At 53.0% G+C, this 24,420-nt stretch overlaps 1 protein-coding gene across 1 annotated transcript; it reads right to left on the bottom strand.

Annotated features, from left to right (window-relative positions):
• Positions 1-3,256: 3,256 nt before the first annotated feature.
• ZNF71 (zinc finger protein 71) lies at positions 3,257-24,166 on the bottom strand. Its single transcript, XM_042917738.1, has 4 exons — positions 24,129-24,166; positions 20,116-20,182; positions 10,794-10,920; positions 3,257-4,739 (listed from the first exon to the last, which is right to left on the bottom strand). Exons 2-4 carry the CDS (start codon positions 20,146-20,148, stop codon positions 3,283-3,285), a joined length of 1,617 nt encoding a protein of 538 aa, XP_042773672.1. The 5' UTR covers positions 20,149-20,182; positions 24,129-24,166; the 3' UTR covers positions 3,257-3,282.
• Positions 24,167-24,420: the final 254 nt, after the last annotated feature.

Consider the following 24,420-nt stretch of genomic DNA (forward strand, 5'->3'; position numbering starts at 1 on the left):
GAAGGCCGCAGGAGTGGGGGTCCTGCCTGAGACAGCCCCACGCCCACCCAGCCCCTCACGCCCAGGCGGTGTGATCTCACTGCAGCCTCTGAGCGTCTCTGAGCCTCGGCGCCCCCAACTGCCGCCTGGACAGCGTGGGGAGGACACCAGCGTGGTGTCGGGCCCGGGGTGCGCGTGCTAAGCGCTCCATAAACACTAGCCGTCATAGCGTGTCCCCTCGCCCCTCTCGCAAAAACGGTGTTGAACTTCCCATCCGTCTTCTGGGCCCTTCACGGGGAGTCTTCACCTGTCTGCTTAAACCTCTCCTGAGCAGCCTGGCTGGCCACCCGGTCTGGGCCGGCCTCAGCCCCGGCTGGCTCTCCTGCTCTGCACTCCTCTGCTCCTCTACCTCACCCCTGCTGCCCCCGTGGCTCTTGAATGTAAGCTCCACCACGCACGAGCCTTATCCGGGCTCAGCGTGGCCCCCGTCCCACGCCCAGGGGACGTAGAATGAGTGCCCACCGGGGCCTGACAGCCCCCATGGGGCCTGTCTCTGTCCCCGGCCTCAGTGTCCCCCATCCCGTCCCGGTTTCACGGACCAGGTGGCAGTGAGTGAAATGGGAGCCACCGCCCCTTCTCGCCTCACCCCTCCACTCCCTGACGTTCTGGGAGAACTGGGGGCATGGAGCAGGGAGACTTGGATGGCCTCATCTCAGCAGTACAGTGAAGGTGCCAACGGAGTGTGGACCCGGGGCGGTGCCGGCGGCGGAAGGGAAGGAGGCACAGGGGCGTGGGGACGACCGCTGCTGGCTCCGGCCGCCAGATACCCAGTCCCTCCGCACCCAGCAGGACAGGCTTCCGTGTGCCCCTTCCTGACACACTGAGAGGCCACCGCCCAGCCGGCACGCAGCTGGGAGGGGAGCCAGCCACCAGCACAATCCCAGCGGGAGCCACGTGGGCCATGTCTGGTCCCCCTCCGAAGGGCAGACCTGCCTCAGAGCGGCGTCTCCCGGGCTGCTGGCTGGAACACGTGTCCCCAGACGGACCTAGCTGACCACTTGGGGTGGGACCCGGTTCGTTTTCTTTGTAGGAGAGAGAGACAGAGATAGAGGGGGGCTTTGTTCTCGGAGGCCCTGTGTTGTGGGGTCCACTTGTGATGCCTGAACGGCAGCCCCGGAGGCCTCACTGCCCCGTTTCAGGCTGCGGCAGCTGCAGTCAGGGCTCGGTCCCCATCCAGCCACCGTTCACGCTTGTCATCGCTCACCACAGGGCCTCTGCACGCGCTGCTGTGGATTTCAGTCACCAGGGACAGCTGTGCCCCACGCCTCCAGCCACCGCCATGCAGATGCCAGGCATGAAGTGTGAGGATAGGACCAAGCAGACGTGAGGCTGAGTCTCAGCTATGGGGGGAGGGGGGGCCCCTCCGACAGGCCCCATGCTGCCCTGCGTCAGGGTTAATGGGAGGATGGGAGATGGAGGCGACTGAGGGCCCTCCTGGTGACCACGGCAGGGACAGCACTTCCTGAAGGAAATGACCCCTGCTGCAGCGCGGCCTCACTCTGAGTGCCAGGGAGGCCATGAGATTGTAAGCCCCGTGACCCCCCAGGGCTAACGACATGGGGCCGCCTTCTCTGCTCACCTCCCCACTTACCCCAGAGTGAGGTCTGGATGGGAGGACGCCATGTCCACATCAAAGACACACAGCGCTCAGGCCCATCTGGGCTCCTTGCTGCCACTAGGACGAGGGCAAGACCCAGACCCAGGCCAAGCAGCATATGCCATTTCTCTGGTCACGGGAGTCAGTTTGTGGGGGAGTCTGACAGAACGGAGCTCAGGGTGTGTGTCACTGATTGCCAGAGCCCTGTCTCCACCCAGACGGCCGGCACAGGAAGGGCGAGCCAGACAACCAGAGCTGCGGTTCCAATGCCGCACCTGGAACAAACCCACCCTGATGCCCACCCGGCTGCCAGACACCCGAAAACCTGTCCGCCTTGATTACGTGCTCCCGAGCAGTTAGCTGCGTTTCCTACTCACAACACAAAGTGCGTACTGATAGAAACTCATCTCTCAAAGTGAGTTGTTTATTCTTTGCGGACATCGTCAAGAAGCGTAGGACGTTCGGAAACACCAGGACGTTTGGGGCAAGTGGCATCGAATGTTAAAAGGAAAAAGGGCAGCATCAAAGTCCCCCGAGAAAGGAGACCCTGGGGGAGCTCTTCACGTAAACAAAGCACCGGGTCAGCCTTCGGAGACTCACTTCGGAGACTACCTTCAAATTCGACTGCAAAAAACAGCTCTAAAAACAGGCAGTCCGTGTTCAGAAATGCGTACTGACTAAACCCAGTTAAGTATTTAAACCTGAATCACCTGCCCTCCCCCCTCTCCCCACAAGCAGGAGACTGACTTTGATGGCGGAACTGGTTCCTGTATCTTCTGAACCCGACGACTGTTTAAAATGACACTGGTCTCTCAGGGCACCTGGGTGGCTCAGCCAGTTGAGCATCCGACTTGATTTGGGCTCAGGTCATGACCTCACGTTGATGAGATCCAGGCCTGTGTTCGGCTCTTTGTTGACAGCGTGGAGCCTGCTTGGGATGCTCTCTGTGCCCCTCCCCCACTCTCTCCCTCTCTCTCTCTCAATAAATAAACATTTTTTAAAAATTACACTTTTAAAAGTTTTATTGTAAAAAAACCTAAATGACCACTATGAGAAACTTCGGCATCCCAAGTGCTTACTATTATTTGCTGACTCTGAAAACCACCTCCTTCCTCCCTGTCACACAGCTTGTCAGCTTCTGCGGCGCTTGGGGACAGACAGAGGGATGGAGGGGAGCGGGGCTCTGGCTTCCACCCCAGGAGGAAACTCAGGAGGGTGCCCACCTGGCATCTGCACTAGATCTAGGGTCCCAAAATGTCCACATTCACTTATGGGGTCCACCTCCCCCTCTCAGCCCCCCTCCTCCGGAGTGTCCCCCCCGGGACCCTAAGTGCTCTGTCCCAGCCCTTACAGTCCACTCCCACGGCCTAGAACCCTGATGCCCCGGTTTCTGGGGCTCCCGTGAGTGTCCAGCCACAGCGCCCCTGACCATGTTCCTAAGCACATTAGACACGGAGGGACCGGCTTCCTCCTTCGGCCCTGCGGGTGCCCCGTAGCAAGAGGACCTGTGCACAAGTCCCCATTCGGAAGGCCCGCCTGGGGCGCGCTACCCGGGGGCTCCCGCGTCTGCACCTCCCGTGCTGGGGGCTCAGCCCCCCCCCCCCCCCAAGGCAGGTCCCGGGACCAGGCGCCCCCCGCGCCTCCCCCTAGGTGTGGATCCTCAGGTGGCGCGTGAGGTTGGTGTTCCGGCTGAAGGTTTTCCCGCACTCGCCGCACCTGTAGGGCTTCTCGCCGGTGTGGATGCGCTGGTGGACGGTGAGCGAGGAGTTCTTGATGAAGGCCTTGCCGCACTGGGCGCAGCGGTACGGCTTCTCGCCCGTGTGGATGCGCTGGTGCTCGATGAGGTACGCGCTCTGGCTGAAGGCCTTGCCGCACTCGCCACACGCGTACGGCTTCTCGCCGGTGTGGCCCGTCTGGTGCACGAGCAGGGACGAGCGGCCCGTGAAGTGCTTCCTGCACACGGAGCACTCGTACGGCTTCTCGCCCGTGTGCACCCGCCGGTGCTGCGTGAGCGACGAGTTCTTGCTGAAGGCCTTGCCACACGCGTTGCACTCGAAGGGCTTGACCCCGATGTGGAAGCGCTGGTGCTGGATCAGGTAGGAACTCTGGCTGAAGGCCTTGCCGCACTCGCCGCACACGTACGGCTTCTCGCCTGTGTGGTTCCGCCGGTGCAGCGTCAGCGACGAGCTCTTGTTGAAGGCCTTGCCGCAGTCCCCGCAGCGGAACGGCTTCTCGCCCGTGTGCGTGCGCCGGTGCTCGGTCAGGTGCATGTTCTGGCTGAAGGCGCGCCCGCACTCGGCGCACGCGTACGGCTTCTCGCCCGTGTGCGTGCGCCGATGCACCGTCAGGTGCATGTTCTGGCTGAAGGCCTTGCCGCAGTCCCCGCACGCGTACGGCCGCTCGCCCGTGTGCACGCGCTCGTGCTGCGCCAGGGACGAGGTCTTGCGAAAGGCCTTCCCGCACGCGGCGCACGCGTACGGCTTCTCGCCCGTGTGCGTGCGCTGGTGCACGGTCAGGTTCATGCGCTGGCTGAAAGCCTTGCCGCAGTCCCCGCACCGGTACGGCTTCTCCCCGGTGTGGACCCTGCGGTGGATGGTGAGGGACGAGCGCTCGATGAAGTGCTTCCCGCACTCGTCACACTCGAAGGGCCTCTCCCCGGTGTGGGTCCTCCGATGCTTCACGAGGGACGAGCTGCGGCTGAAGGCCTTGCCGCACGTGGCGCACGCGTAAGGCTTCTCCTCTGCGTCCAGTCTGGAGGGCTGGCTGAGGTCTGCGCCGAGCACCACACGCGGCTGGGACCCTGCTTCCCCCGGACCCGCCGATGGTGGCGGGCGCAGGCTGGAGCTTTGTGGGGTGAGGACCTGAGGTTCCCGACGACACTCGGGGGCGAACTCCTGAGAAACCTCCGACCGCCCCAGGCAGGTCCTGGCGCCCCGCTGCTGCCTCCTCTCCACCCAGTCACCCCGGGTCCACGCGCCTTCAAAGGCCAGGCCGCAGGCACCATTTCTCGTGGGTCCCTCAGCCACCGCCCCGACGGATGGCCTGTGTTCCGCAATGTCCTCCTTTGGACCCGATTCCTTCATTTCAGGTCTAGACTCCAAGTCTGGGGGAGGGGAGAGAGAAGACGAGACACATGGAGTTAACAAGGCTGGGAGCAAGGACCTTCCAGAGCGCGGGATGGGCAGGTGACATCGGAGACCGCCCTGCCGAGCGCAAGGGCAGCGATGAGCGGGCCGCAAAGGTGGTCTGAAGAAGCAGAGCCCACATGAGGCGGAGGGGGGTGGAGGGGACAGGACCTGTCCCTTCGGGGGAGCGGAGACAAGGGCAGCCCAGCCCGCACAGAGGAGCTCAGAGGAGAGCCGCCTGTACAGAAACAACAGGAGGTACCGGGCTTGGACCGAGCGGATCAGCTCGAGGAAACCCGAGCAAGGAGTTCTGCAATGGGCTCCTTGCTTCCAGGGACCACCCCGAACACCCCCAACCGCGGAGGCTTCTCAAAGCATCAGGCGTTGTTAGAAACGCTAAGGTGACAGCTGACATTTATGGGGATGTGCTGCTTGTCCTCTATCCCCCCACCTGCCAGCCAAGCTCCGCCCTTCCCTGCCCCTCCCCCTCTCCTCCGCTGCCCAGACCCTCGCGCGCCACTGCACATCCTCCCAGGAATCACAGCCCCGCTGCGGCTCGAGTGCCCGCCTACATGTACCCTGTTGGTTTGTAAATCTCTATTTCCAGTCCAGGGGACTCTCCTGAGTTCCAGACTCTGTATCACGGGTCCAACGGCTTCATTCCCAACATACAGAAGCTGTGAGATCTTCACACAACAATCTCCACGTGGAGCCCTCCTTCCCAGGAGGCAGCAAGACCCAGCAGGGGAGGAGCAGCTGATCCCGCTCTCCCACTTGAACCCCCACCTAGCCCGCAACCCCTGGAGTCTGAGACCCCTCCCCTAAATCGTGCGGCTGTGCCACACGGCAGTCTGGAATTCAGGGTCTTCTATATGCTGATGCCTCCCCCATTTACCCGTCCAGCCCACACTCTGAGCTCTGCTGGAATATTCGAAAGCCTACCTGGTGTCCCCCGGGGTTACTGCAAACCTAGTGCATCTGATTGGGGCCCCTGCCCCTCCAAGCACAATGATAAAAAGAAAGGCTCATCAAAGAGACTTAGCAAGTAAATGAGACACAGAAGAATCAGTACTGTAGGCATCCAGTGACGTGAGGTTCCCGGGGGCATCACGTCCACAGAGACAGAAAGCAGACGGCGCCAGGGGCTGGGGGAGGGAGAGGGGGAGGGGGAGGGGGAGTTGGCGCTTAAAGGGCAGAGTTCAGTTCTGCCCGGAGAAAAGGGTTCTATGGATGGATGATGGCGGCAGCACATCAGTGTGAATGTACCTAATACCACCAAACTGTACGCCTAAAAACTGTTACAACGGTAAATTTTATGTATGTCTTACCACAACAGAAAATAAAATAAAATAAAGTAAAATAAAATGGAATTGAATGAAACAAAAAATGAAATGAAATTAAAAAATAAAAAAAAATGAAATAAAATAACATAAAATAACATGAAATAACAAGAAATGAAATAACATGAAATGAAATAAAATCAAGTAAAGTAAAATGGAATGGAATGAAATAAAACGAAATAAAAAATAAAATAACATGAAATAAAATAACAAAATGAAATAAAAAATGAAATAAAATAAAATAATGAAATGAAATTTAATAAAATAAAATAAAATAAAATAAAATAAAATAAAATAAATAAAATAAAATAAAATAAAATAGATGTGGCAGTCATCCTTGATTCGCTCCTTCCCTCCCACCCTCCAGACTGTTAACAAGAGCCACTGGACGTGCACAACAGACTAGACCGGATCCAATCTCGCGTCGCCCCTGCCCGTGATCCAGTTAGGCACCCTGGATTTCTTGCCTGAATGTGGCAAGACCCGCCACCCTCAGCCCTCTGCAATGCATTCTCCGCTCAGCAGCAAGAGGATGTTCTTAGGAGTCAGACCACACCGTCCAGCGCCTTCCTGGTATGCTGACACGTGAAGCCAACGCCTTCCTCGGCCTACAGGGTCCTTGGGACGGAGCCAGGGCCCCCTCTCCTGAGCCGTCCCCCACTCTCCATCCCCTGCTCACTTGCTGGCAGCCACACTTGCCCTCTGGTTCCCGTTTTACTCCCTGCCAAGTTCTTCCTGCCTCAGGGCCTTTACATGTGCCGCTGCCCCACCCTTCCCACTGGTGCTCGTCCTTCAGCCCTCAGCGAACACTTCTCCACAGGGAGGTCTTTCCTGTCCATCCTGCGGTGGAAAGGAAGACTCCTCCTGCTAGTCTCTTTCCGGTTTGGTTGTGGGCACTCATCATGGTCTATGGCAACTTTTGTCTGTCCCTGGACCTGCTGATTGCCAGTGCCCCCCGCCCTGCCCCAACCCCACTGTGGAAAGTGAGCTTGTCTGGCCCAGCTCCTGCGGCAGTGCCTGGCACACAGAAGGTATCAGATGCACATTCACTGGGCACCTGCAGTGCTAAGCAATTGGCTTGTATCGTTCCACGTGACCCTGACCACCACATGCGACTTAGGTACTCTTAAGACTGTGCCCATTTTACAGAAGAGGACACGGAGGCTCTGAGAAGGAAGTCACATACTCAAGGCCACAGAGCACTAGAGGCAGAGCTGGGATCCAAGTGGTCTGCTCCCAGAGCGGTGGCCCCCAACGAATCACTGTTTTGCTGTGAGTTGTTTTCCTCTCCCAGCGGGAAAGATTTGAGAAATACTTAAGGTAGAGGAATGATTGTGGTTTAGTCACCTTGGGGTGTGGCGTGATGCTGAGATGTTTGGGCAGAGTGTGGCACGGGATGTGACGACCGTGGTGGGGGCGGGGGGAGGGTAATGGTGGATTTCGGGGGCAGGGGGGGCGATGGGGTCTGAGACATGCTGGGACAGAAGCTGGCTGTGGCTACAAGCTCACAGCGGGCAGAGGGTCAGCTGTGAGAATAGCTGAAAGTCTTCTGCAGCCAATACTCCGCTCTGAGCCATGACAAGCTGTGAATACACAGCTCGACGGCAACCAGATGAACCCACCCGCCACTGGGCATTTCACGAAAGAGACTGGCAGGGAGCAAAGTGCTGATGATGTGTGGCTGGTGGACACAGGCATTCTTGCCTACCGTCGAGGAAATGCTAACAACGTCTGCTGAGGTCACTCTGGCAAACAGCTGCTAATGTGCAAAATGCTATTTGTTCCTTTTGGTCTAAATATGGATGTACTGTTTTTTGGTTTTTTTTCGTGTGGTACTCGATTTCTCGTCCTTCAGTTTGTTTTCCTGTATTCTGGATTTCTACGATTGTTTCTGATCACAAAGTAATCCACACTTGTCAGTAAAACACCAAACATCAAAAAATAACATAAAACGGAAACCTCCTGCGATCTCCTCTGTGTTAACTGTTTGGTGTGTACTTTTAAATAACTTTTTTCCCCAGTGCCTACCTTTTTATTATATTTTATTTTTTAATGTTTATGTATTTATTTTGAGAGAGGGAAAGCACAAGAAGGGGAGGGGCAGAGTTTGAGATGGAGAGAATCCCAAGCAGGCTCCGCACGATCGGCGGAGAACTCACGAACCATGAGATCATGGCCTGAACTGAAATCAAGAGTCGGATGCTCAGCTGACTGAGCCACCCAGGTGGTCCTACGATCACCCAGTTTACTCACGGGAAAGGCTGCAGGCTGCAGCACCGAGGAGTAAACTGAGGGAGAGCCCAGCAGACCCCCTGAGCAGAGAGAGTGCTTTGGAGATCTGCAAGGTCCTCCCTGCAGCATCAGATTACAGGTCACAACATGCATACATGGAAACTACCCACACTCGCGGAAGAACCCAAAAGGATTTGAAAGCAGTACCCAGAGCCCGTCAGGGCTGGGCACAGAGCCTTCTCACACCAGCCAGCCAGGTCACCCACACCATCGAATTCTCGGGCAGCGGGCAGGGCACTCAGGGGGTTGTGGGGACAGCAAGCCATCTAGACTGAGCACAGGTCATAACGGCAGAAAGTGAGAGCAGGTCAAATGACACGGGCTTGGTGTCAAAACAGATACAGATGAAGGACACAGAACAGAGCCGGGAGTTCGACCCACACACGCGCACACAGACAGCTGATTTTTGACAAACATGCAAAGGCAATTCAGTGGAGAAAATTCAGTGGAAATGTTTCCAGTGGAACAGTTCGGCCTTTTTAACAAAGCCCGTGTAACAAGTGGATACTCTCAACGACCAAATTGAGCTTCAATGAACACTTTGCATCATTACAAAAATTAACTCTCTAGGGATCCCAGGAGAAAACACAAAACCTAAAAACCCTACGACTTATGGAAGAGAACCTTTGTGGCCTGTGACAGGCAAAGATTTCGTAGATATGGTCCCAAAAGCATGATCCTCGAGGAAAATGATTGATAAACTGGACTTCGTCGAGTTGAAAACGTCTGCTCTTCAACAATTAGTTGACTGTGGGGCACTTGGACACCTGCATTGAACAGTGACGTCAGGCCCCTTTTCTACACGGTTCACAAAAACTCACTCAAAATGGACCAACAACCTAAACAAAGAGCCGAAACTATAAAAGTCTTAGAAGAAAACACAGGAAGGAATCTTAGCGGCTTGGGTTGGGCAATGGTCTCTTAGGACACCAAAAGCATGAAAGATCCCCAAGAAAGGCTAAAAGAACAAAGACTGCACATCCAAAATTTTGACAGATCGCAGAGTAGCCGGAACTCCTAAGCACGGAAATGTGAAATGCCACCAACTGCTTTGCAAAGAACGTCTGGCAGTTTCCTGAAAGGTCGGGACACATCATTGCGTGGTTCAACTGTTCTCCTGGTGTTGGCTCAAGAGAAAGGAAAACACAGGTCCTCGGTGAAAGCTGTCCGCACGGGTTCACAGCAGCTCTACTTCTATCAGCCCAGAATCGGAGACAGCGCAGATGTTCGCCAACAAGCGAAGGGACACGCAGACTGTGGTCCATCCATGAAGTAGACTATTACTCGGCAATTAAGAGGAGTGAACTACTTGTACACGCAACATGGGGAACCTCAAAATACTTCTGCCGAGTGCAAGGAATCAGACCAAAAAGACTACTTGCTGTATCAGTGCATCTATATAAAGTTGCAGAACGCGCAGATTAAACCAAAATGCCGTAAGGCTGCCCAAGGAACAGAGGTGCGTGAGGGAAGCACTGGCAGGTGCTGGAAATGGGTAATGGATATGTTCGTCATCTGGACCGTGGTCATGGCTTCCCCCCGGGTGTAGACGGGTGTCAGGATGCATCCAACTGTTCGCTTTAAAAAAGGGCAGTTAACTGTAGGTCAATTATACTTCACAAAAGCCATAAAAGAAGTGAGAACATATTCTAGTTCTGAAAATTAGTGGTTTTTTTTTAACCTAACACTATTATCAAGGGACATCTTTCCACGTCAGCGTCTACAGAGAGCCCTCATCTTTGAAGAGCTGTGTGGTCTCCATCTCACTGGTATAATGGGATATGTTTAGCCAGTCTTGTGTAGGTAGGCATTTAGGCCTTTTATCCTTTTCCTCCTATGTAAAACTTTGCACACTTACAGGGAGATATCTTACAGGGAGATCGCCAAAGACAGAACCGTTAGAAATTTGGTTGATAACGCCAAACCGTCCTCCAAAAGAGCTGTCCCAACTTTATGCTCCTAAAACGAGAAAGTCCTTTTCCCTACACTCTCATAATACAGGCTATTTTCATTCTTTTTCATCTCTGTGTACCTCATGGGCAAAAACTAGATTTCTTTGACTTGATTTGTATTTATTTCTCTGACTATTGGTAAGCTTTAAAATTTTTTTATGAAGTGTAATTTTGTATATTTCTACATTCATGAACTGCCAGCCCTTAGGTTTGGTCTACCTTCCTATCATCCTTTTTCTTGTTTTATTCTTGTTTACTCCTAGGAGCTCTTTATATAATTATAATCCTTTGACCATTATACAGGTGGCAAATATTATTCCCCCATTACCTGTCAACTTTATTTTTATCTTTGAGTCATTTAAACTTCCTACATAGTCAAATCTGTCCATCTTTTTTCTTATTTCTTTGCAGGCCGGCGGTGAGAAATTCAGCAAAGCTGCCCCCTTACCCAGAGAAACCAGGTTCCTGTAGTTCTCCAGCATCACATCTCTGTACAGGTCCTTCTGGGCAGGCTCCAGCTGCTGCCACTCCTCCTGCGTGAAGTCCACGGCCACGTCCCTGAATGTCACTGATTCCTGTAAGAGGAAACCCACAACCACTCACCGCAGGGCCCTGCTCACAGAGGTCTGGAGAAATGGCCGGAAAAGCCAAGAGGATTTAGGGAAGGCAGACAAATCTGGAGTGATTTCAACAAGGTTCGGAGTTCTGAAGGGACCAACTGCTCAGTGTCCTTGGTGCCTACTTCTATTGGGATGGTCCTCGGACAGAGAAACAAAACAAACGTAAGAGCAGAAAGTGACACACTTGAGAAGCAGAGAAGGAACCAAAGGTATAATGACCGTAACCCTGTGAATCGCCCTGTGCATGAGTTGCCCGTCAAAGGCAGAATCCTAGATGGGATCCAGTAGTTCAACAAACTGTCCTGAGCCCCTACGGAGCTGCAGGCACTGAGCTGGGTGCTGGGCAGGAGCCATGGAAAGTCCAAGAACCAGGGCCTCGTGGACGAGGCAGGAACACACACGGGACGGACCGGCCATCTGCTCGATACCACTGTGAGCAGGTATGAACGAGAAGGTATGAACGAGATCCTCCAGGCGCCTGAGCAAAGGCAGCCTGAGGGGGTGTCCAGGGAGATTTCGGAAAGTTGACACCAAATGTGGTCTGAGGGGACAGTTAGTGGTTGGGTCCGTGGGATGAGATTCTGGAGGGGGGAGGGGCTGGGATGAAGACCTGAGGCTAAAAGGCAGATGGGCCCAGGGCGGGGGACGGTGGGAAGTTCACGGGGTGGAAGCCTCAGTGCCTCCCCAGCTGATGCCGTGAGCCCCGTGGATATAACGAATATCCCATAGCACAGGAGGTAACGACGGGGACGATGGTGGCCATCACAACGGTGACAAGACCTATCACTTGTTATGCAGACTCTATGGGCCGGGTCCCATTTGAAGTGCTTGTTATGGGTCGAGTTCTGCCCACCCCCAAGTCCTAACCCCCAGCATCCCCGAATGGGACGTCATCTGGAACCAGGGACAGTGCAGTTGTAATTAGCTAGGAGGAAATCATACTGGAGGAGGAGGGGGGCCCTTAAACCTCCAGGACTCGCATCCTTATAAAAAAGGGAAATTGAGACCCGCACGGGCACACAGGGAGAACACCCTGTGAAGTGACCTTATGTCGCCACAAGCCAAGACCTACCAGCGGCCAGAAGGGAGGCCCGGATCGCATCCTTCCCTAAGACCTTCGGAGGAAGCACGGCCCTGCCGACACCATGACCTTGTGGCCTCCGTCCTCCAGTACTGTGAGGACACACAGTTACGTTAAGCCCCCCAGTCTGGGGTCACTTTCCTTACGGCAGCCTTAGCAAACCAACACATCCGTCTTGCTCTCTGTGATCCCCAGTGCTTTGTACCATGCCTGGCATACAGTAGGCACTCACTAAGTAGCTCCAGAATGAATCCGTGGATCAGTGAGTAAGGAGGGCATGAGGACTGAGGAAGTTAATCCACGTCTGAGGCTCAGAACATTGCACGTATACAGTAAGTGCTCAAACACTGTCAGCCACCGTTACTGCCGCCCACTCGTCCTCGACTCTCTCCTCGGTCCTCTGAGCACCTCTGTCCGCTGGCCACTCCCTTCATTGTCCCGAGTGCCTGCCCGGTGCCAGGGCTCACGCTGTGCCCCCTATCTCAGTCTCAGCGGCCCCCACCACTTGATGTGGAAGCAGCATGCTGGTGGTTATGGGTTTAGACTTGGGAGCCGGGTGGCCTGCAGTGAAATCCTGGCTCTGCCCCTTCCTGTGTGTCCTTGGGCTGTGTGTCCTTGGGCTACTGTCTTAACCCTTCTGTGTCTTGTTTGTTCAGCAGGCTTCAGGACAACAATGTCCCCCCCCGTACTGGTCACGAACTTCAGAACAACAATGTTCCCCCCCCCCCATACTGGTCATGAACTTCAGAACAACAATGTCCCCCCCCCCATACTGGTCACGAACTTCAGAACAACAATGTCCTCCCCTGTAGTGGTCACAAACTTCAGAACAACAATGTCCCCCCCCCATAGTGATCATGGACTTCAGAACAACAATGTCCCCCCCCGTAGTGGTCACGAACTTCAGAACAACAATTCCCCCCCCATAGCGATCATGGACTTCAGAACAACAATGTCCCCCCCCGTAGTGGTCACGAACTTCAAAACAACAATGTCCCCCCCATACTGGTCACAAACTTCAGAACAACAATGTCCCCCCCCCCATAGTGATCAGGGACTTCAGAACAACAATGTCACCCCCCGTAGTGGTCACGAACTTCAGAACAACAATGTCCCCCCCCCCGTAGTGGTCACGAACTTCAGAACAACAATTTCCCCCCCCATAGTGATCATGGACTTCAGAACAATGTCCCTCCCCCCCGTAGTGGTCACGAACTTCAGAACAACAATGTCACCCCCCCACAGTGATCACAGACTTCAGAACAACAATGTCCCCCCCCCCCCGTAGTGGTCACGAACTTCAGAACAACAATTTCCCCCCCCCCATAGTGATCATGGACTTCAGAACAACGTTCCCCCCCCGTAGTGGTCACGAACTTCAGAACAACAATGTCCCCCCCCCCGTAGTGGTCACGAACTTCAGAACAACAATGTCCCCCCCCCCATAGTGATCACGGACTTCAGAACAACAATGTCCCCCCCCATAGTGATCATGGACTTCAGAACAACAATGTCCCCCCCCCCCGTAGTGGTCATAAACTTCAGAACAACAATGTCCACCCCCCCCCCGTAGTGGTCACGAACTTCAGAACAACAATGTCCCCCCTCATTAGTGATCATGAACTTCAGAACAACAACGTCCCCCCTCCTTAGTGGTCACGGACTTCAGAACAACAATGTCCCCCCCACAGTGATCACGGACTTCAGAACAACAATGTCCCCCCCCCCGTAGTGATCATGGACTTCAGAACAACAATGTCCCCCCCCATACTGGTCACAAACTTCAGAACAACAATGACCCCCCCCCCATAGTGATCACGAACTTCAGAACAACAACATCCCCCCTCCTTAGTGGTCACGAACTTCAGACCAACAATGTCCCCCCCTCCGTACTGGTCATGAGCGTTAAGTGAGGTAATGTACGTATGCTTCCGGCACAGTCTGGTACAGCTAAGTATGTGCCTGGTTCATGTCAACTTTTGCGATCATCATCTGATTAATTTTGGCATTTCATATATATATATATTCTCTATATATTTAGTATTAATAGTGATTATTATCATTGTAATACTATTATCTGATTATTTGAACTGACCTTTGGCCAGTCCTAATAATAATTCCTTCTTTATTTTTTTTATTTATTTTTAAGTGTTTATTCATTTATTTTTTTTTTTTTTTTTTGAGAGGGACAGAGCGTGCATGGGGGGGTAAGGTGCAGAGAGAGAAAGAGAATCTCAAGCAGGCTCCGCACTGTGTGTGCAGAGCCTGATGTGGTTCTCGATCCCATGAACCGTGAGATCATGACCTGAGCTGAAATCAAGAGTCGGACGCTTAACAACCTGAGCCACCCAGGTGCCCCAATAATTCCTTCTTTAAAAACCCCTGCTTTATTGAGGTACGGATGACATACAAAAAGCTGTGGATATTAATTAAGTTGGGAAAGTACACACCCATGTTATCACCACCGCAATCAAGGCCATAAACTTATCCATCACTTCTAAAAGTTTCCTCCTTCCCCTTTAAAACGTGTTTTAGGGGCGCCTGGGTGGCTCAGTCGGTTGGGCTGCCGACTTCGCTCAGGTCATGATCTCACGGTCCGTGAGTTCGAGCCCCGCGTCGGGCTCTGTGCTGACAGCTCAGAGCTTGGAGCCTATTTCAGATTCTGTGTCTCCCTCTCTCTGACCCTCCCCTGTTCATGCTCTGTCTCTCTCTGTCTCAAAAATAAATAAACGTTAAAAAAAAAAATTAAAAAAAAAAGTGTTTTATTTTTTAATATAATAATCCCTTCAGAAAGTCTTCCATAAACATGTTCCATCTCAACTCACTCACTAGGTAAACTCTTTTTCTTTATTTTTTTTTTTTATTTTTTTTAAATTTATTTATTATTATTTTTTTTAAATTTATTTTTGGGACAGAGAGAGACAGAGCATGAACGGCGGAGGGGCAGAGAGAGAGGGAGACACAGAATCGGAAACAGGCTCCAGGCTCCGAGCCATCAGCCCAGAGCCTGACGCGGGGCTCGAACTCACGGACCGCGAGATCGTGACCTGGCTGAAGTCGGACGCTTAACCGACTGCGCCACCCAGGCGCCCCGGTAAACTCTTTTTCAAGCAGGTTCCACACACCCAGCCTGGGCTGGGGGTGCACAAAAATGCTTGAAGCCAAAATGGACAGTCTTGAAGTTTTGGACCCTACACCTTACAGCAAAGGATGCTGGGAGGGCAGACAGCAGGGGATCGAGGAGACTTCCTCTAGCACTGAGGCTTAACCCCCGAACACACACATGCTGTTGCAGTCCTCCTAGGTAACGCAGGTAAAAGAAATCAAGACAACCACCCCGGACCAGTTATAAATGAAGACATCACGTGCGGCTGCCTTGGGAAACAGTCTGACAGCTCCCTAGATGGTTAAACAGAATCATCACATGAGGCCGCAATCCTACTCCTGGGGACATACGCTGGAGAAATGCGGACACGGGTGCAAACCAAAGACTTGGAATGTTCACTGCAGCATGACTGAGAATGACCAGACGGTGGAAACAACCCAAATGTCCATCACCCGCAGAATGGGGAAATAAAATGTGTTTTTTCTAGCCACACAGTGGAGTATTACTCACCCATGAAAAGGAAGGAAGCGCTAGCCTGTGCTACATGAAGGAACCTCAAAATCAGGATGCTGAGGGGCGCCTGGGGGGGGCTCAGTCAGTTAACTGTGTGACTCTTGACTTGGGCTCAGGTCATGACCTCGCAGTTCATGAGTTCAGGCCCTGCATCTGGGCTCCGTGCTGTCCGTGCAGAGCCTGCCTGGGATTCTCTCTCTGCCCCTCCCCTGCTGGTGCTCTCTCAAGTAAATAAACATTGAAAAACAATCATGATGCTGAAAGGCAGATACAGAAGACCATACAATGTGTGATTGCATTCACATGGAATGTGTCGGATATGAAAATTCATGGAGACAGGAAGCAGATTCGCGGCTGCCAGGGGCAGGGGGCCGGTGGAGGAAAGTGGGAATAACTGGTACTGGGGCACACGTTTCCTGTTTGCATTATGGACAGGGTTTTTTTTCACATTTATTTATTTTTGAGAGAGAGAGAGAGAGAGAGAGAACGAGCAGGGGAGGGACAGGGAGAGAGGGAGACACAGAATCCAAAGCAGGCTCCAGGCTCTGAGCTGTCAGCACAGAGCCCAACATGGGGCTCGGACCCACGAACGGCGAGATCCCAACCTGAGCTGAAGTCAGACACTTAACCAACTGAGCCACCCAGGCGCCCCTGGACTATGACTCTTCTAACCAGCCTCTGTTCCTTGCAGACAAACCTTTAGGCTGTTTGCACCCATTGCTATTAGAGTGGACCCCTCCCCCCCCACACCAAAAAGAAGAGGTGCCAAGAATATCCCCGTAAATAGATCTCAGCGCTCATGTGTCAACAGAACTGTAGGATCAATTCTTAGAAATGACAAGCTGGGTCCAAGGAGAAGGTGAGGGTTTTTTTGTTGTTGTTGTTGTTTTAATTTTTAATGTTTATTTATTTTTGAGAGACAGAGAATGAGCATGGGAGGGACAGAGAGAGAGGGAAACACAGAATCCGAAGCCGGCTCCAGGCTCCGAGCTGTCAGCACAGAGCCCAACGCGGGGCTCAAACCCACGAACTGTGAGATCATGAGCTGAGCCGAAGTTGGACGCCTAACTGACTGAGCCACCCAGGCGCCCCCGTTTTTTGTTTTTAATCCAGTTTTAACAAAAACATGACAGTTTTTTTAAGTTTATTTATTTTAAAAGACAGAGAGAGGGGCGCCTGGGTGGCTCAGTCGGTTAAGCGGCCGACTTCGGCTCAGGTCAGGATCTCACGGTCCGTGAGTTCGAGCCCCGCGTCGGGCTCTGTGCTGACAGCTCAGAGCCTAGAGCCTGTTTCAGATTCTGTGTCTCCCTCTCTCTGACCCTCCCCTGTTCATGCTCTGTCTCTCCCTGTCTCAAAAATAAATAAAACGTTAAAAAAATCATTTAAAAGAGAGAGAGAGAGTGTGCACGCATGTGCAAGAGTGAGGGAGGGGCAGAGAGAAAGGGACGGTGAAAGAGAATCCCAAGCTGGGTCTGAGCTGTCAGCGTGAAGCCTGATGCAGGGCTCAAACTCATGAACTACAAGATCATGACCTGAACCGAAATCAAGAATCAGATGCTTAACTGACTGAGCCACCCGGGTGCCCTGAGACAGATTTGGTTTTAAACATATGAAGCTCTTTTGTATTTTAAAATTATAGAATAAATTAAGAAACATGGGGTGCCTGAGTGGCTCAGTCAGTTAAGCATCCGACTGCGGCTCAGGTCGTGATCTCACCATTCGTGGGTTCGAGCCCAACGTCAGGTTTGGTGCTGACCGCTCAGAGCCTGGAGCCTGCTTCAGATTCTGTGTCTCCCTCTCTCTTTGCCCATTCCCCAGTCCCACTCTGTCTCTGTCTGTGTCTCAAAAATAAGTGAATATTAAAACAAACAAAAAACAAAAAAGCAAGCCTGGGAAGAATACCCCCCCACACACACACACATACACATACCTGTTTAAAATTGCAAGAATACAGCAAGTCCTGTAGGCTGACTATAGCACAAGACAGATAATTCCCCCGCCTGCAGAAATAGCTAATAACATTTTCTGGAAATAAAGCCTCAGTAATAACACAAACAATGCTACTCAGAAAGAGCCCGTGGGACACCTTCGGCCACCACCTGTCACGCTCAAGGTTTGTACCACTTGTCACTTATACCTAAAGTGCAGAACGTTAACTTCTGACGACAGCCAGCCCGTCCAGGGGAGGCCTCTCCTCCGTCCTGTGGGGAACACATTCTGCCACCACGTGTTGGGGACTCATGGAAGGCCTCAGAAGTATCCAACCACGGATTCCCCGGATTCCTCTCCAAGAAATCGCTCCTGAGAAATCGCACGAGATGCAGGGCAAGACTTCCGCCCATGTCCCTCCCGACATTATCTGTAACCATGAGTAACTGGAGACAGATACACGTCCTACAACAGGGCAACCACTGAGGAAGCCAGCTACAGCCCTTAGAGAAAATCCTCACATAGACATTGAAGTTGATGTTACAGGCCGTTCTGAACCACACAGAGAAATGCTTAGGATGAAATCTTTGACCAAAAAAAAAAACAAACAGGATATAAAAACTGCTTAGCCAGGGTGGTTCTTATTTTTGCAAAACACCACGTGTGCAGGGACAGAAAGGCTCACAAACATTCCAGAGAGGTTCTCTCCTGGGGTAAGATCACAGGTCATGCAGACTGTCTTAGCTGTGTTCTTCTGGATCTTTCTAAGCCTTTTAGAATGATCATGAATGTCATTACCTACCAGAAATTTTCTTTGATTTTTATCATAGACTATTTACAGCATCAAAAAATTACTAAAACAAAAAAAAAAAATCAAAGTCACTGGATGAACATTTAGGTACAACGAAAATGCAAGCAAACAAGTGATGTGTGTAAAGTTTATGAAGTTTCAAAATAAGGGAAATCCTTTTTTTTTTTTTTTTTTAAAGGAAGCCCTATATTGCTTTCTTGGTTGTTCCATACTTCTTTAGACAAATGTTTTTTCCTCTCTCTTTTTTTTTTTAAATTTTTTTTTTTAACATTTATTTATTTTTGAGACAGAGAGAGACAGAGCATGAACAGGGGAGGGGCAGAGAGAGAGGGAGACACAGAATCTGAAACAGGCTCCAGGCTCTGAGCTGTCAGCAGAGAGCCCGACGCGGGGCTCGAACTCACGGACTGTGAGATCATGACCTGAGCCGAAGTCGGATGCTCAACCAACCAAGCCACCCAGGCGCCCCAATCCTTTTTTTTTAAAGTTTATTTTATTTGTTGAGAGAGAGAGAGAGAGCGTGCGCAGAGAAGGGGCAGAGAGAGAGGGAGAAAGAGAGAATCCCAAGCAGGCTCCACACCCTCGGTGCACAGGCTGCTTGGGGCTCAAACTCCCGAAACCGTGAGATCCTGACCCGAGCGGAAACCAAGAGTCAGACGCTTAACCCACTGAGCCACACAGGCGCCCTGGGAAATCCTTATTGATTAAAGTTGGATGGGGGGAAAATACCAATATTAAAACCGCAAAGCCAATACTTCGTCAGTTTTTAAAAAGAATCATCAGAGGGGCTCCTGGGTGGCTCAGTCGGTTAAGCGTCCAACTTCAGTTCAGGTCATGATCTCACGGTTCGTGGGTCCGAGCCCTGCGTCAGGCTCTCTGCTGACAGCACGGAGCCTGCTAGGGATTCTCACTCTACCTCTCTCTCTGTCCCTCCTCTGCTTGTGCTCTCTCTCTCACACAAATAAATAAACATTAAAAAGAAGAGTGATCAGAATAAATGAATACACAAATATCCATATGGTTATCTGTGGGTAGAGGGACTATGTATGGGTGAATTATACTGTCTTACCTATAGTTTACGGGTTCTCCCTGTTTTCTAGAAGGAGCATTTATTTATATGTTATTTTTTTAATTATGAAATATCTCTGGCATAAAAAGAAGTTTGGAGAAAAATACAACAGCCACACACATACCCCCCTCTAAAGCATAAAGCACAGCAGCGGGAGCCACAGACGCCCAGGTACCCCTATCCCTCCAGTGTCATCCCTGCTCTCCCTGAAGGTGACCGCTGTCTTCGATGTGCAGCCTTGTTCCAGCCCGTGTCCTTCACCACGCGTGTGGATGCTCATAAGGGACATTCACACGTGTGGGACAGTGCTGCCCAGGGGCCTTTGTCACACTGGATGTGATGTGTTTAAACCACCACTCCCCAGGCGCCCATCAGTGTCTCCAGAAAGCCCTGAGGACAGAGCTGGTCACCCCCAAGCTGGCCCGTCCCCCTCGGCCGACCAAAGCCAGGGTCGCAGGGCAGGCAAGAGGCTGCTGGGCCCGGAAAGGGCCGAGCAGAGAGGAGCATCACCCATGCAGGCCACCCCATCCTCGGGGCAGACACAGCCCTCGGGAGACAGGGCCGAGTATGTGAGCCCTGCAGGGGCCCTGCCCTCTGGCCTTAGCCTCTGGAATGCAGTGCGAGAGGGCCACATGACTCACCAGGGCCTCGTCAGTCAGCAGCTGGGTGGCCATCCCTCCAGCGCCCAGGGTGACAGGAACGGGCCGACTGTGGTTGGGAGAGAGAGAGTGAGGGTACAGTGAGAGACCAGAGACCAGGCCTGGGCCTGCTTCACAGTGCAGGCAGGACACGTACCCAGCAGGAAGCAGACAAGGAGGGACACACACACACACACACACACACACACACACACACACACGCACCAATAACAAATGTTAACCACACTTACTGCATGCAAGGGCCCAGACACACGTCTCCTTCAATCCTAACGCTCCTCAAGGTGAGTCCTATTTCCACCCCATTTCACAGATGAGAAAACTGAGGCCCGAGAGCTAAGCCACGTGCCCAAGATTCCACAGGGAATGGAGCTGGGCAGGGTACGTCCAGGTCCACCCACGTGCTCGCTGCCTCTCGAAGCCACACCCGGACACCCACCCACAGCCGCTCACCCAGCATGAGTGTGCGAGTGTCCGAGTGCTGGTCTGGGGCCCCACTCCCCACCCCTGGGGGAGCTTCCCCACATTTCGTGGAGTAACTGTGAGGTTCAACTGACACACACACAGAAGGAACCGGAGCCTTACAGCTCACGGTAAGAGCTCCAGACATATCAGCGGTTATTACTGTTGTGGGTCCAGTGGGAAGCCGTCAGCTTTGTTTCAATGGGTCTCCTTTTTTACAGCAATGCCCCGCTTCCGTTTACGGCAGTCACGCAGAATGCCCTTTGAAACGCGGCTGATTTAAGTAAAATAAATAAATAAAATTTAAAAACCAGTGAGCCAATTCAAATAAAAGACAAAGTTTTACTTTGGACAGGTGGCACAGGTTGGGGCAAATTCCTGGGAGTTTAGGGTATGGTGGTTCACTCTTGGTTCCATGGTGACCTGCCAGGACTTGCATGCCTCCCGTGATGGGGAGCTCACTACCTATGTTGCCAATACCTCTGAATAGAAACACGTTTTCCTTCTGCTAGAAGCCAAAAATATGCCTCCCTAGACCTCCCTCAGGATCAACTGGAAGAGGCACAGACGGTTAGCTACCGTGCCATTTCTCCAAGTGCCAGAAATCACTAGGGATGTTTATTATTATTCAGAACACACATCCCTAGGCCCCTGTCCAGACACTCTGCATCAAACCACGTGGGATGGGGCTCCAGAGCCATAATTTCCAAACGGAATTACTCAAGTGTGTAATTTCCAAACGAAATTCTTGAGGTGTAAGAACCACAAAGACAAAGAAGGGTCTTTTTGAGGCCAAATGGCCCCCCACTTTCACAAGCAAAAATTTGTGATTTTAACTATGCAGGTCACACATAAGGACAGGCTGGCAGAATAAACCTTTAGAATACTAGTTCTCCCCCGGGGCTGATTTTGGCCCCCAGGGGACACTGGGCAACACCTGGAGACATTTGTAGGTGCCACAATTTGGGGGCATGTGACGCCATGAGCATTTGGTGGGTGGAGATCAAGGATGCTGTTCAATCCCTGCACGAGACGAATGTCAACGGTGTGGAGGCTCAGAATCCCCACCGTTGATCACAAAGGCGTGGGCACAGGTCTCTTACGACCCACGACCCACGTCCGCAAACTCCATAGCACGGAGTCTGGCCTACAGCAAGCCCTCAAGAAAAACGTCCTCCAGAGCTTAAAACTCTCCAATGGTTTCCCACAGCATCAGAGATCATCCACAGTCTTCCCACGCAGCCCAGACCTCTAACACTTGGCCCCAGGCACGTCGGCCTTCCCATCTGCCTCCCTCTTCAGAAATGCTCATCCCGTGGCTAGCTCCTTCCCACGGTCACCTGCTTGGAGAAGTCCCCCACCCCCAGACCCCTGAGCTCAAGTAGCAACACTCTCCCCGCCCTTCTACTATCTTCTTACAGCAGACATCATTATTGACAACTGTCTTTTCAAAAAGTTGTTCTCGGGGTGCCTGGGTGGCTCAGTCCGCTAAATGTCCGACTTTGGCTCAGGTCATGATCTTGCGGTCCATGAGTTCGAGCCCCAAGTCAGGCTCTGTGCTGACAGTTCAGAGCCTGGAGCCTGCTTTGGATTCTGTGTCTCCCTCTCTCTCTCTGCCCCTCCTCTGCTCATGCTCTGTCTTTCTCTCTCTCAAAAATAAACATTAAAAAAAAAAAAAAAAAAGGCAGCACATGTGGGTGGGTGTGCTCCCATGTGTCGTTTCTGAGCCCTGGGGCAAGACCAGGGAATGAAAGACACCAGGTGGCGCCTTGAGGGGACCAAGTGGGAATGAGAAGCAGTTGTGCATTTTTTCCTTTGTATTCTTTTGTTTCCCTGGATGCAGTATCAAGGTCATCGTTTTTGAAACACAATTTAATTTTTAAAAAGGTATTCTTTCTGCACTGGCAGTCTCTGGCTCCCATCCCCATACTGTGAGGTCAACCACACTGGCTCGTCTGGCTGGACAGGGACGTAACCAGACCCAATTCACCCAAGACGCACAGTGAACCGAGGGGCCCTGATATCAAAAAAGGTGAATCCAATCCAACCCAGATTATATCTGTCCTTACGGCAGTGGAATCACAAACTGTAATTTTTCAAAAAAATTTTTAAAGGAGCCCACAAAGTCACAGTGGCCCTGTAAGGTGACTTGTCCAGGGGGGCTGGTGACGGCTGAACCCAGTGTGGCCCAGGGTCCGTGCTTCTGCAAAGCCAGTGGCTCCCTCTTTCCTCCTCTTCCTCTCAGCTTTCTGGCATTTCCTTCCTTCCATTGTTCCTAGGGGACAATCCCATGGGGAAAAATCATGGAACTTTGTCTCAGATGAGTCCAAAGGAAAAAAGAATTTCCCATTTGTCTGTTGATTGAGCATGGGGGCTCTGAGACCCGGATGACCGGGTGTAGAGCTGGATGACTGACTTAGTCTGAGCTCAGTTTCCCCATCTGTAAAATGATGATGATGACGGCTCCCACCTCAGAGTTCTGGAAGGCCTATAAAGGAGGTAGTCCCTGCAAAGTGCCCAGAACACGTTCCCTGAACAAATGAACCCCTGGTCAAGATGGGGCAGGGGTTTCGGACTCCCCTTTAAGATGGGCCTGGGGAGGAGGGAGGAGAAGAAAGAGCAACCCTCCTTAGCCCCACATGCTGTCACCCACACACTTTGCGGCCCACAGGCTCCCAGCCCCTCCAGAGCCTTCTATGGGCCAGACAAGGCAGTGAGGGCGTGCAAGGAGCTGGGGAATCTGGTGGCCCCAGGCTAGGTCCCCCTGTCCAGCCACACATGGTCTCTCACACAAGCTTTTGGGAGGAGCACACCTGGACATACCCACACACACACACCTAGGAACGGTCAAAGCCTAGACACAGGTGGACACACACGCACGCACACACACACAGGTAAAGGCAGTGACGGAGGGGAGCCTCAGAGAGACGCATGGAGACAGGTCCAGAGGCAAAGCCCAGACACAGGTGGGCAACCGATGGCACCTTCACAGAGACACTCTGGCCATACTGATAAAGGCAGACACGTACAGGTGGACAGGACAGTGACCCCCTCCCCCCCCATTAGAGGCAGGCCAGGACTCAACACTGGTGGGTACCCTGAGAGGCCACCGCAGGGAGGTGCACGCGAGCACATACACACACGCACACGCAGGAGCGTATACACGCACACACCACGCACACGGTGCACACACATGCACACTGCGCTCACACGCAGGCACACTACGCACACGGTGCACACACACGCACACACGTGCACACACGCAGGCACAAAGTACACGCACACCGCACGCACAGACGTGCAAATGCACACACGAGTACACACACATGCACACCGTGCGCGCACACATGCGCACGCACCGAGAGGCGAGGCCACAGGAGGCCGCCCAGACTCACACTGACTTGCACACGCGCTACAGCCACACAGACGCGCCCCCTTTCCGGTCAGACCTCCCCACTCCCACCACAGCCCTCAAATACCGTCCCGGTGCCAGCACACCCTCCTGAGTCCGCATGCCCCCTGCCCTCGCCCCTCACCTCGGCCCACAGGTCCCCTTCCCGGGCGAGGGTCGGTCCCGGCGTGGGGAGCGCGCAGGGGCCCCGCCCCCTCTCCTCCCGCCTCGCCCCTCCCCTCCCCGCCCCGCCCGCAGTGGGACTCACTCGCACAGCTCCGCCAGGACAATGACCCGCGCCCGCGGGGCCCGCCCGGCCGCACTGAGCCTGCGCGGAAGGGCGGCCTACACTACCCAGAGGCCCGCGCACCACCGCCTCCGTCGGGCCTTGCGCTGGAGCCGAGCGGAGCCGAGCCCATCCGAGACCCCATAGCGCC

This window comes from Panthera leo, chromosome E2 (genome assembly GCF_018350215.1).
Source record: "Panthera leo isolate Ple1 chromosome E2, P.leo_Ple1_pat1.1, whole genome shotgun sequence".
Taxonomy (NCBI): domain Eukaryota; kingdom Metazoa; phylum Chordata; class Mammalia; order Carnivora; family Felidae; genus Panthera; species Panthera leo.

Coding starts and splice junctions, on each gene's coding strand:
- ZNF71 (XM_042917738.1), bottom strand. CDS start 20,148: ATGGCCACCCAGCTGCTGACTGACGAGGCCCTG. Junction 10,921..20,115: donor TGCTGACTGACGAGGCCCTG/GTGAGTCATGTG, acceptor TTCCTCTTACAG/GAATCAGTGACATTCAGGGA. Junction 4,740..10,793: donor CAGGAACCTGGTTTCTCTGG/GTAAGGGGGCAG, acceptor CCCCTCCCCCAG/ACTTGGAGTCTAGACCTGAA.